General features: G+C 48.0%; 1 protein-coding gene across 3 annotated transcripts; it reads left to right on the forward strand.

Moving 5' to 3' along the window:
* The first annotated feature begins 3,919 nt into the window (after positions 1-3,919).
* Positions 3,920-8,692, forward strand: LOC308661229 (uncharacterized protein). Of its 3 annotated transcripts, XM_081316129.1 has the most exons (3): positions 3,920-4,170; positions 5,801-6,100; positions 6,681-8,692. In XM_081316129.1, the coding sequence occupies exon 3, from the start codon at positions 6,768-6,770 to the stop codon at positions 7,923-7,925; it is 1,158 nt and encodes a 385-aa protein (XP_081172255.1). In that variant the 5' UTR covers positions 3,920-4,170; positions 5,801-6,100; positions 6,681-6,767; the 3' UTR covers positions 7,926-8,692. The 3 variants fall into 3 exon arrangements, with proteins under 3 accessions (XP_081172255.1, XP_081172257.1, XP_081172256.1); XM_081316131.1 differs by lacking the exon at positions 5,801-6,100 and having other exon boundaries at positions 3,922-4,170; XM_081316130.1 differs by lacking the exon at positions 3,920-4,170 and having other exon boundaries at positions 5,799-6,100.
* The last annotated feature ends 4,053 nt before the right edge of the window (positions 8,693-12,745 follow it).

Consider the following 12,745-nt stretch of genomic DNA (forward strand, 5'->3'; position numbering starts at 1 on the left):
GTGTGTGTGTGTGTGTGTGTGTGTGTGTGTATATTTATGTAAATTACTAACAAAGAATTAAGGGAGACTGAAATGCATTTCAAACTTATTAGTTTTCATCAGTCAGCCATACCCTGCGAAAGAGCCCATATATATATACACATACATACACACACACACACACACCCTATATATATATATATGACTCTGTGCATGATCCAGAACCTGCTTCTTTCCCTCGTGGGTTCAGCAATGAGAACGTCTGAAATCTGCCTGAACAGGAGAGTCCGGTGACTGCCATGCAACTCGGAAAATCCCAAGATCCCTTCCCGACGGTTGTGGGGTGGTAAATCATTTTTTACAAACAACATGTTTAATTCTGCAAAAATTGCGCCATATTTGGGGAGGCGGGGCGGGGTCTGAAACAGAAGAAGGAGCGTCTGGGGAGGCCAATCCCATATAAACCAAGGGTAGGCAACCTCGGCTCTTTTATGACTCGTGGACTTCAACTCCCAGAATTCCTCAGCCAGCACGGCTCAGCTTGGAAACCTCTCTCTTTCCCCTCAGCGTGGCCGGCTCAGGAATTCTGGGAGTTGAAGTCCACGAGTCATAAAGCGGCCTAGGCCAGGGGTAGGCAACCTTGGCTCTTTTATGACTCGTGGACTTCAACTCCCAGAATTCCTCAGCCAGCACGGCTCAGCTTGGAAACCTCTCTCTTTCCCCTCAGCGTGGCCGGCTCAGGAATTCTGGGAGTTGAAGTCCAGGAGTCATAAAAAGAGCCGAGTTTGCCTACCCCTGCCATAAACGGAAAAAGATCCCGAAAGGGACTCACTGAAGCAGCTCTCCCGCAGGGCGATCTCCGACCAACACCAGAAGCAAGAGGGGCGCAGGCCGTAGAGCCATCCTGGCCGTAAAAACTCAACCTGCGCCCACCCACCCCCATTCCTTGAAATCCCGGCCAAAGGAAGAGGAGCTGAGGGTAAGCAGCCGGCAAAAAAAAAAAAAGCCTTCCAAATCGTCATTGTTGCTAAGCCCAGGGGTAGGCCGCCTTGGCTCTTTTTATTGACTCGTGGACTTCAACTCCCAGAATTCCTCAGCCAGCGTGGCTCAGCTTGGAAACCTCAGCATGGCCGGCTCAGGAATTCTGGGAGTTGAAGTCCGCGAGTCATAAAAAGAGCCAGAGCCTTGTGCTAGGGCAGACGTCCAGGCTCAACCCACGAGCAAGGGGAGGGGGCGGAACTGCGGGGCTCAGAAAAGTGTGTGTGTGTGAGAGAGAGAGAGAGAGAGAGAGAGAGATCTGGGTGCAGGGGAGGGTCGTAGGCGAGGGGGGTGGGAACTCTGCGAAAAGTCTGTGTGTGTGTGTGTGTGTGTGTGATCTGGGTGCAGGGGAGGGGTGTAGGCGAGGGGGGTGGGAACTCTGCGAAAAGTGTGTGTGTGTGTGTGTGTGTGTGTGTGATCTGGGTGCAGGGGAGGGGCGTAGGCGAGGGGGGTGGGAACTCTGCGAAAAGTCTGTGTGTGTGTGTGTGTGTGTGTGTGATCTGGGTGCAGGGGAGGGGCGTAGGCGAGGGGGGTGGGAACTCTGCGAAAAGTGTATGTGTGTGTGTGTGTGTGTGTGTGATCTGGGTGCAGGGGAGGGGCGTAGGCGAGGGGGGTGGGAACTCTGCGAAAAGTGTGTGTGTGTGTGTGTGTGTGTGATCTGGGTGCAGGGGAGGGGCGTAGGCGAGGGGGGTGGGAACTCTGCGAAAAGTGTCTGTGTGTGTGTGTGTGTGTGTGTGTGATCTGGGTGCAGGGGAGGGTCGTAGGCGAGGGGGGTGGGAACTCTGCGAAAAGTCTGTGTGTGTGTGTGTGTGTGTGTGTGATCTGGGTGCAGGGGAGGGGTGTAGGCGAGGGGGGTGGGAACTCTGCGAAAAGTGTGTGTGTGTGTGTGTGTGTGTGATCTGGGTGCAGGGGAGGGGCGTAGGTGAGGGGCTGGGAACTCTGCGAAAAGTCTGTGTGTGTGTGTGTGTGTGTGTGTGTGATCTGGGTGCAGGGGAGGGGCGTAGGCGAGGGGGGTGGGAACTCTGCGAAAAGTCTGTGTGTGTGTGTGTGTGTGTGTGTGATCTGGGTGCAGGGGAGGGGCGTAGGCGAGGGGGGTGGGAACTCTGCGTCCCCCCACCCCCGCAAAGCCGGGAACCAGGAACCCCAGTTGATCTTCGCTTTGGATGAAATGAATGTGAACGTGGAGAAAAGCCAAGTTTTACATCCTCAGGCAGGAAAAAAAAATCCAAGGGAGGAGTACAGATGAGGCCAGAGCTGGCTCAAAAGGAGTAACTGCGAGAGGGACCTTGGTTGGAGTCTTAGTTAGCTTAGGATGGCTGGACCAGGAGCCACTCTCTGGAGCTCGCTTGTTTTCTTGCAGACGTTTCCATTAACCCTTAAACTAGGCAACATCATCGGTGCGGGTAAGGTGTTGCTGTTTGGTGTCTATTCTGGTGCCTTGCCTGGTCTGGGTGGGTGGGTGGGTGGGTGGGTGGTGGCGGTCTTAGGGTTTTTTTTGGCTGGGCTGTTTACTGATGGCTTTGGGGGAAGTTCTCTCTGTGGTCCGTCTGAGGACAAGATCTCTGATCATCCGTGCAGATGATCCCGCACGTGCCATTGGGGGGGAAAAAAATGGAATAAAGGGAGACTTAAAACGTTTACTGAGGTTTGTAATCTGGTATTGACGCAACTGACCTCATTGCAATGGGGAGCGGAGGGCTTGGGAGAAAGAAAACAAGTTTTAAATTAACTGAATTGAACTCATGTTATCTTAGAGTGAGCGCGCCTGTTACTCGTCCCAGCTTCTGCCAACCTAAGGTAAAGGTAAGGGTTCCCCCGCACATGCGTGCTAGTCATTTCTGACTCTAGGGGCCGGTGCTCATCTCCGTTTCAAAGCCGAAGAGCCAGCGCTTGTCCGAGGACGTCTCCGTGGTCATGTGGCCGGCATGACTAGACGCCAAAGGCGCACGGAATGCTGTTACCTTCCCACCGTAGTGGTCCCTAGTTTTCTACTTGCATTTTTACGTGCTTTCGAACTGCTAGGTTGGCAGAAGCTGGGATGAGTAACAGGCGCTCACTCTGTTACGCAGCACTCGGGATTCGACCCGCCAAACTGCCGACCTAGCAGCGGGTCGAATGAGCGCCTGTTACTTGTCCCAGCTTCTGCCAACCTAGCAGTTCGAAAGCACGTAAAAATGCAAGTAGAAAAATAGGGACCACTACGGTGGGAAGGTAACAGCGTTCCGTGCGCCTTTGGCGTCTAGTCATGCCGGCCACATGACCATGGAGACGTCCTCGGACAAGCGCTGGCTTTTCGGCTTTGAAACGGAGATGAGCACTGGCCCCTACAGTCAGAAACGACTAGCATGCATGTGCAGGGGAACCTTTATCTTTTTAATCTCTAAAAAAATGGTATTTTCTTTTTTTTTTGCCTTGAGGCTGTGATGAGGCAGCCCCCTTGGTGGATGTTTTTACAAAGCATGCAAATTTTTAAGGAGGTTTTGAGGCTGGTCTTGTAAAGCAGGTAATAGAACAAGCTGATGGCTAGAAGGCTGCCTTACATAATTTTAAATATTTTTCAAAATTCCTATCCGAGATAGGGACCGGGAATTTTTATGGCCTTGCAGCCTACAAAAAGCTTAAGAAAGAGAAGCCCTTTTCACACATGCTGTACCCCACCTGATCTCTCCCGTGTTCCACTGAGTTTTTCCTCCTCACAACTCTGCCTTGGTCCCTGTTGGACTTCATCTTGCTGGTTTCCTCCATTTTGGCTCATCAAGATCTTCTTGAATCACGATTCTATCTCCATTATTGTGGACCCTCAACAAATAATTCCATATTCTCCTCCCTCTTCCAGGTCATTTATAGATTATGCTCAGCATTACTGTTGGCATCTGAGCCTTTCTCATTTCTCTTTGCAAGAGACCAGTGAAGATGTGGCCATGAGCTCCGCAGAGGAGAAGGGGGGTGTTTTTGGATCAGGACCCACCAACCTTTGGCTGGGACTCCATTCTAGAGAATTTGGAAATTGTGGCCGAGTTGGAGAAGCAGCTTCCTACACAAAGGGCCAATCGATTAAGGAGAAATCAAACTGGTCAGCAGTGGGGGTCATCCCTGGCCTTGACTCAGAGTGGGATCAAGTGACCCAGAGACCTCTTAGCTACAACTTTAAAGGTGAGTAAACAAATCTTGGTTAAATCTTGGTTTGGAGAATAAGCATATATTTTTTAATGTTTTATTTGACAAAACAATAATGCAGTGACATTGGGTTTTGCTCCCAAGGTGCTGGATGAAGGCATAACTTACTTCCTTTGAGGAGTATACATTGAGTGCATTTCGTCAGCCAGTTACGAATCCATCTCGTGGTGATGCTGTTTATCCCATATTTTTCTATCTTGCCAAGGAGTAGGCTATGGTCTACTTGATCACACGTCTCACTGAAGGTCTGGGTATATTTTGTCCACACACGGTGTTTTCCTGAAAATAAGACCTAGTTTGATTTTTACACATGCGCCTAATATAAGGCCTACCCCCCCAAATAAGCCCTAGTTAAGATCCCATCCACTCCGTTGCACCTGATAGCATGAGGTGGGGCAAGGCAATGCATAAAAATCAAGCAGGGCTGGGGGGGAGGAGCTGCCCCCCACACCCCGCTCCTGCTTAGAACGGTTGCAGCCAGGCCTTCCACGCCCCGACAGCTGCCTCACTGACCCACTTCTGCGGCCGCTTGTGCATGTCATCCCCGGCCTCCGTTTCACCAGCAGAAGCCTTCAGGAAAGGCCTCTGCAACCGAGAACGGAGCTCCGGCTTGACACGAAGGTTTCCTGAAGGCCTCTGCCGGTGAAACGGAGGCCAGGGGCAACACGCGCGTCCCCCCGGAGCTCCGTTCTCGCCTGCAGAGGCCTTTCCTGAAGGCCTCTGCTGTTGAAACGGAGGCCGGGGGGTGATGTGTGCGAGTGGCCGCAGAAGAAATGGGCCGGTGGTGGCCGCACAGGCTCTTGTTGGGCGGGGTTGTTGGTGCCGCAGCTTCAAGGTGAGACTATATATATATATACCAGGAAACACAGACAGTTTTTGTTGTGATTCAGGGTCAGCCTGTGGGTTCGGCAGTTGGGTCGGACGACTCAGAGGAGGAGGGGGGTGTTGAAGACCTTGCTGAGGGGGTTGAAGATCTTGCTGATAAGAGCCCTCAGGCAGGCCCCTCCCACTTGGTCACCACGGAGACCCAGCTGTGTGAGCCTGACAGTGTGGATGAAGATGACCCACAGCTGGCCCTGTTCAAGGACGCCCGACGCAGAAGGCAGTCAATTAGGAGTAAACAGAGGAAGGCAATGGGGCTTCTCGGAAGGAGGCAGAGAGAAGCCACGCCCTGAACTCTATATAAGGGGAATGTGTGGGGAGGGCTGGTTTGCTGAAGGCAACCGTTTGGATAGTTCATGTTTCTTAAAGCTCCTGTTTCTTGGTTTGTCTTGTTCCGTTTGTTTTTGTGGTATTAAATTTGGCAGGCGTTATTCCAGCCTCTTGCCTTCTTGTAAAAGGGGTTGTCCCTGCTTTTGATGCAGGGCCGGTAGCAGGCTGGTACAGAACAGTTTTGCTGTTCCACTGATCCTGTCACTTGGTCAAAGAATAGTAAGTTTTGTCTGCCATGTTCTGTTTTTGACAAGCCCACGTAATGCCTTTGTTTGTTTCTAGGCTTCTGCAGATCGATTGTTTTATTATCTTACCCAGGATCTCCCCAAGTATTGAGGTCAGGATGATTGTCTTGTAGTTTTCTGGATCCATAGCTTTCCTTTTTTTTTTGTAGGATTTTATCAAATATACAAAATAATTCACGAGCAAGTCAGGATCAAGTAGCCGTGATGGAAGGGAGCTCATAAGTGCAAAATCAGAAGAAGGGGGGAAAAAAGGGAATCAGAGGCAGCTTTGCATCCCACTTCAGCACCCCCCAACTCATGGGTGGCCTGTGCCTGATCCCCAGGACCAACCCCACCCCCGAGGCACCCCAACAACCATGGCCTATGTCACTGCGTTTTTATGTGTTTGCCAGTTAAGCACGTTGCAGTCTGCTCTGCAGCTGTGCTGTTATCTTATCATTGTAATCATGGTGAGTGTCACGTGTTCAACCATGTTTTGGCTTCATGTCTGGCTCTACTACTGTGCGCATGTCCAAACAAAAGTTTCTTCTTTTCTTTCTTTCTTTGCTGTCTGGTGAGACAGAGCATGTAAGTCAGTTAAGAGTCTTTCTTTTATTTTCTGATTAAAGTTTTTACAGTAGAATATGTTTCGGGTTTTCTTTCTTTTACCTGTTCTTCACCATGCATCAAATGAACCATGGTTCATCGGCTTCTGATAAGGAGTTTTTGATTTACTCCTTTGACAGCCTAGGCCTGCCTCCACTTAGGAACCCTCAAGGTTCCTTAATGATTGCAACCAGAGTGTGGGATTACGGTTGTGGATCGAAGTGCTCACATGACCCCCTCACCTAATGACTGTTTCACTGAACAACTGAAATTCCAGTGCCAACTGTAGTCATCCTAGATTTTGTCTTGGGGGGGGGGATTGAGGACTCTACCCTGGGCAGAGAGTGGGATTGGAAGACCTTCATGGTCCCTTCCGAGGCTAAGATGTTGTGATTTCTCAAATGAAAATAATCATTCCCCATTTCTTTTTCTTTCTCACACCAGATAAAAGATTGTGACCAAAGATTTACCTGCAAGTCAACTATCAACAGATAACAGAAAATCAGCACAAGGCAGCAGCCGCCACAAAGGATGGAGCCTGGGAAACTCTTGGATCCCCCGTCAGACACAAGCAGCACTCCGGAAAACCACAAAAGAACCCATGAATGCTCAGAGTGTGGGAAATCCTTTCCTCGGCGGTCCCTCCTTTTGACCCACAGGAAGGTCCATGTGGGAAGCGGATCCAGTCAAGCTTTTGAGTGTGAGAAATCCTTCTCTGGAAAACACATGAAAGATCTCAGAAGCCCCCCCAGACTAAAACCTCATAAATGTGAGGAATGTGAATTATGCTTTGGTCAAAAGTCACACCTTCTGACACATCAGAAAATCCACACCGGCGAGAAACCTTATCAATGTCTGGAATGTGGGAAATTTTTCCGTCAAAAAGGCCATCTGGGAAACCATGAGAAAATTCACACAGGGGAGAAGCCGTATAAGTGTTGGGAATGTGGGAGGAGCTTTTCTCGGAGTTCATATCTTTGGATCCATGAGAAGATCCATGCAGGAATAAAACCTTACAAATGCTTTGAGTGTGGAAAATGTTTCACCCAGGGTTCAACCCTTCGGACTCATGAGAAAACACACAGAGGGGAGAAAAACGAAAAGTGCCTCGAATGCGGGAAATGTTTTTCTAGAAAATCATATCTGGTAGAACATCAGAGACTTCACACGGGAGAGAAACCCCATAAATGCCCAGAATGTGAGAAACAATTTATGTATTCTTCTGAACTTCGCACACACCAGAAGAGGCACAAAGGAGAGAAACCCTATCAATGTGGGGAGTGTGGGAAAAACTTTCTTACACGAAGTGAGTGTCAGACTCATGAGAGAATCCACACAGGGGAGAAGCCATACAAGTGTGGGGAGTGTGGGAAATGCTTTACCAAAAAAGAAAACCTTGGAATCCATGGGATACTTCACAAAGGAGAGAAGCCGTACAAGTGCATAGAATGTGGGAAATGTTTTGCTCTAAAGGCATACCTTTGGAGACATCATAAAACCCACACAGGGGAGAAGCCATATCAATGCATTGAATGTGGAAGATTTTATTCTAGTACATCAGCCCTTAGAAGTCATGTGAAAATTCACACAGGGGAAAAGAACTACAAATGTTTAGACTGTGGGAGAGCATTCGCTCGGTCATGTCACCTTACAAGTCACAGCCGAATCCATACAGGAGAGAAACCATAAATGCTCAGAGTGTGATAAATGTTTTTTTCTGAGAAAGATACTCTTGTATTAATTACATCAGCAAATCCACACCGAAGAGAAACCATATAAGTCAGGGGTGTCAAACTGCCGGCCCGCAGGACGGACGCGTCACAAAACCGCACCCACCCCATTGCCGGCAATGGGGGAAAAGCTCCGATACGTCGCGCGATGTCACGTGACGTCGCGAGTTTGACATGCCTGATATAAGTGTCTGGAGTGTGGGAAATGTTTTGCCCAACCTCCAGCACTTCGCATACACATCGGAAGTCACACAGGAGAGTGGCCTTACGTGTGTGTAGAGAAAACTTTTCACTGTAAATCACAACGAAAAATGCATCAGAAAGTCCATAGCAGAAATAAATCTCTTCAGTTGTGAACAATGTGGGCAAAACTTTGTTCAAAAGTCACACCTTACAATTTACCAGGAATTTTACACAGTGGGAGAAGCGAAAACCTACAATTGTTTGGCATGGGGAAAATGTTTTTCCTAGTCAAGTAACCTCAAATCCCATCAGTGTACACCATGAGGGAGAAGGCCGTAAAATGTTGGGAGTGAGCTTCACAAAGTGGCATTAGTAGATTACTAGAGTGATTACACAAAAAACGTCGTAACTGTGGAGAGAATATGTAATGTTTTGCAGAGTACAGGTAGTCCTCAGCTGGGAATGGATTTCCAGTCATAAATTGCTACAGTCATAAGTCAAGGCATCCAGATGTTTTTGTTAATTCTTATTAGGCCTTTGTTGATCAATAGGGAGTACTAAAGGTTTAGAGAAGAGAAATTGGGGGTGGGGGAAGGGTGGAACAAACATGCATCTGATTATTTATTTAGTGATAAAGTTGCTGTTAAATGTATGCTGGCTGAATGAAAAGGGAAAATTTCTTACCATCTGTTTTGGAGGGATTTATTTTCTTTTTTTCAGATTGTCTTTTTCATATGTACATGCACGTGCGTACAGTATATTCACCGATATAAGTCTGCAAAGTGTGAGAAAACTTTTCATTGCAAATCACAGCTAAAAATACATAGGAAATTCCATAGTAGAGATAAATCTCTTCAGTCATGCACAATGTGGGAAACATTGTGCATCAAAAGCACACCTTAGCATTCATCAGGAACTTCACACAGTCACAGAGGGGAAATCTTACAATTGTTTGGTGTGGGGGAAATGTTTTTCCTAGTCAAGTAACCTCAAATCCCATCACAGAGTACAGAATGAGGCAACAGGGCATTAAGTGTTGGGGTTGCAAGAAGGCTTGGCTCGCAAAGCAGTAGCACTATTAACTTGCCAGAATAATTACACAAGGGAAAAGAGTTAACAAGTGTTGGGGAGTGTAGATTATGTTTTGCAGTGCACAGCTAGTCCTCAGTTTATGACTGTAATTAGGAACCAATTCCCGGTCATAGATTTACAAAGTCATCCCTTGTGTTACCCATATGACAGGGTCTGATTTTATGACATCCTTGAGGTCAAAAAGCAGTCCTAAGTAGAAAGACATTCTTCCAAATTTGTATTTTCTGCAACAATGGCAATAATAATAATAATAATAATAATAATAATAATAATAATAATAATAATAATAATAATAATAATAATAATAATAATAATAATTGTGATTCGATGGCTGCAAGATTATGGAACTGGTGGTAAAAGCCAGCCGGTTGCCAAGTGCTCATAATTGGTCATATCACCTGGGGGGAGGGGGAGCATTTTACAGTGGTGTGGAAAATCTGTTCCTTCAAATGAGACAATTGTTGTCATACATTTGTGAGTCCCCACAAATGTAGCATGGAAAATGTTTCATCCTGAAATCTTTTAAAAAACAAACAAACCCCAAAGCAATTCATCACTGTGGCAAAGTGAAGTGAGGAAAAAAGTTCCCTGGCCTGCGTGTTATTTAAAAAAAGGTTGTGATCTTGAGGGGGGAAATATCCTCCAGATGCCACTTAAGCCTTTGGGTCTCTTTTGCACCCTTATCCACCCTCAATCCTCTCATTTTCCCAATGGAAGAGACCCAGGTCGCCAGCTCCGAACTGGGACAGGAAATCTTTTTAGGATTGTAAAGAAAAACTTTTCGGCTTTCATGGAAGTTTGAAACGCTTAAAAGTCCATAACTGTTCTGTACCAGCCTGCTACCGGCCCTGCAGAAAAGGCAGGGACAACCCCTTTACAAACGGCAAGAGGCTGGAATTACGCCTGCCAAATTTATAGCTACAAAAACAAACAAGACACAAACCAAGAAACCGGAGCTTTAAGAAACATGAACCATCCGAGCGGTTGCCTTCAGCAAACCAGCCCTCCCCACACATTCCCCTTATATAGAGTTCAGGGCGTGGCTTCTCTCTGCCTCCTTCCGAGAAGCCCCATTGCCTTCCTCTGTTTACTCCTAATTGACTGCCTCCTGCGTCGGGCGTCCTTGAACAGGGCCAACTGTGGGTCATCTTCATCCACACTGTCAGGCTCACACAGCTGGGTCTCCGTGGTGACCAAGTGGGAGGGGCCTGGCTGAGGGCTCTCATCAGCAAAATCTTCAACCCCCTCAGCAAGGTCTTCAACACCCCCCTCCTCTGAGTCGTCCGACCCAACTGCCGAACCCACAGGCTGACCCTGAATCACAACAATAACCTTTTTGGCCTGGGATTTTATTTAAAAAAATTTTCAGGCCACTGTGCAGCCTTGATGAAAGCATTTCCAATATCCTGCAGCCTGTTGTTAATTGTCTCCGGAGTGCATTTTTCCCGCCTTGTTCACCACAGTGGTGGATAATGCTAAGAGAGGGCTTAGCTAACTTCCTGGGCTAAAAGGGAATCATAGTTTTAAGGTTGCCCTCTGACTCTGGGGCAGCGAAGCCCCAGCCCCAAAAGCATTGTGGCAGCTCCCAGCCTCTCCCTCCTGCCCCCCCTTCGATGCCCCCCCCTTCCAGGGAAGTCGAAACTGAAATATTTTGCAGCTACGCTTGCTTTATAAGCGAAATGGGGTGAAGTGTTTTGTGCAGAGGCATTTCTGAGCCTGGAACAAGAAGGGATTCCAGAGGGAAGGTGAAATTCTGGCTGAGTTGTGAGGAAGAGAGGAAGGACCTGTTGATTGAAGAGAAGAAACTTGGAAATTATGTTTGCTTAAATGTGACAACCTTGCATGGAGGAGGAGGAGGAGAAATCCCCTCCCCCCAAACATCTGGGGGGATCTATAGGTTAGGAAATGCACGGGGGGGGGCAGGTAAAGGAGTTGGGGGCTCCTGGCAGACTCTGCTTCAGTTTTTTTTTTCCTCATCCCTAGAGACCCCCGGGGTCAGCCCCTCCCTCTCCATCCTTTGTCAGGCTCCATGTGGGAATGGAGGGGGGGGCATCGGAGTTTCCTGTCGCTTTTCCTGTCCTGGCTTTTCTGACTTCTTTCATCCATGGATTCATCGGAAAGCCGCCTTGTTCTGGTTCCCAGAATTAAAATGCTTTGTAGTCCCAGATTCCAGACAGTTTAACTCAACGAAAATGATTGTAGGACAAATATTTATTGTCCAGGAACTCTAAGCCAAGACTTACATTTTGCAGTAGAGACGTCCGGTCATATTAACATATTCATGTCCATATTTGTTCATTCTCGTAGTGTAAAAAAGGAGTGGTATTTCCATCTCAGCTAAGCATTGCTAAGTATTGTTACGGATGCTATTCGAAGTGCGCACAATGGTTGGTTGAAACAAAAGGCTTTGCAGCCTGGCACGTAGCCAGCATGTCCTGCAATAAAACTTTGAAACTCCGCCCACTGGCTAGATAAGATATAGGACTAACTAACAACTAGACTACATTTCCCAGAAGCCATCTCTTAAGGAAACAGCATTAACCCTGTAAATGCTAAATAACACAGTTCTTAATTCCTAAGATAGCTATAATAATGGACCAGCTGACTATATACTGGTCCAGCATACATCTCCCTCTGCTCTCTCGGGAACACCTGGCCAGCTACACTTCCAGGATCTTGGGATCCACTTTGGGGCTTCTTCCCGGCTCTTCCCACTGGCGCTCCCCCAACCTTGGCTGCGCGGAAGACTCTGCCCCGCTTGGTTATGAGTGTGAAAAACAGTTATAAGTTTTTTCCCATGCCGTTGTGACTTCAAATGGTCACTAAGCAAATGGTTGTAGGTCAAGGACCGCCTGCATCCTGACTGTCAGAAGCGTTTCACGCAGAGCCCCAGTCTCCTTAAGACGCTGGAATATCCACATGCAGCCATTTCCAAATCATGTCCGTTGAGATTTCCAGTAAATCTAGAAAAAGGAAGTGGGGGGGGCGAGAGGAACCTGACTGCAGAGGAATTTCACACAAAGCGGAGATATTTCCAATAGGCAGCTTGGTGCAGTGGTTAGGGTTAGCTCAGCCAGTCTAGTGGCAGAGGGCCTAATGCAGGGGTAGGCAACCTTGGTTCTTTTATGGCTCGTGGACTTCAACTCCCAGAATTCCTGAACCAGCTATGCTGGCTCAGGAATTCTGGGAGTTGAAGTCTACTAGCCATAAAAGAGCCAAGGTTGCCTATCCCTGGCCTAGTGCAAAGACAAAGCAGCCAGGGGGATTGACTGCCTTCTCTGGGGCTTCCCCACTGACTCTGCCTGAGGGAGGTCAGCAGGGAAGGTCGCAAACGGTGATCATACCTCAGTGTGGCTCTTTGCAATGTGGTAATCGCAAACCAGGCATGTGGCGCAAGCGGGGCTGTAATGCCGGCAACTTGTGGGATCAGCCATACGTCCATTTTTTTTTCAGCACCGTCCAAATTCCGAACGGTTGCTGGATGGACGTAAACTGAGGACTACT

The sequence above is a fragment of the Vipera berus genome, assembly GCF_964194415.1.
Source record: "Vipera berus genome assembly, chromosome: 2".
In the NCBI taxonomy this organism is placed as follows: domain Eukaryota; kingdom Metazoa; phylum Chordata; class Lepidosauria; order Squamata; family Viperidae; genus Vipera; species Vipera berus.

Coding starts and splice junctions, on each gene's coding strand:
- LOC308661229 (XM_081316129.1), top strand. CDS start 6,768: ATGGAGCCTGGGAAACTCTTGGATCCCCCGTCAGACACAAGCAGCACT.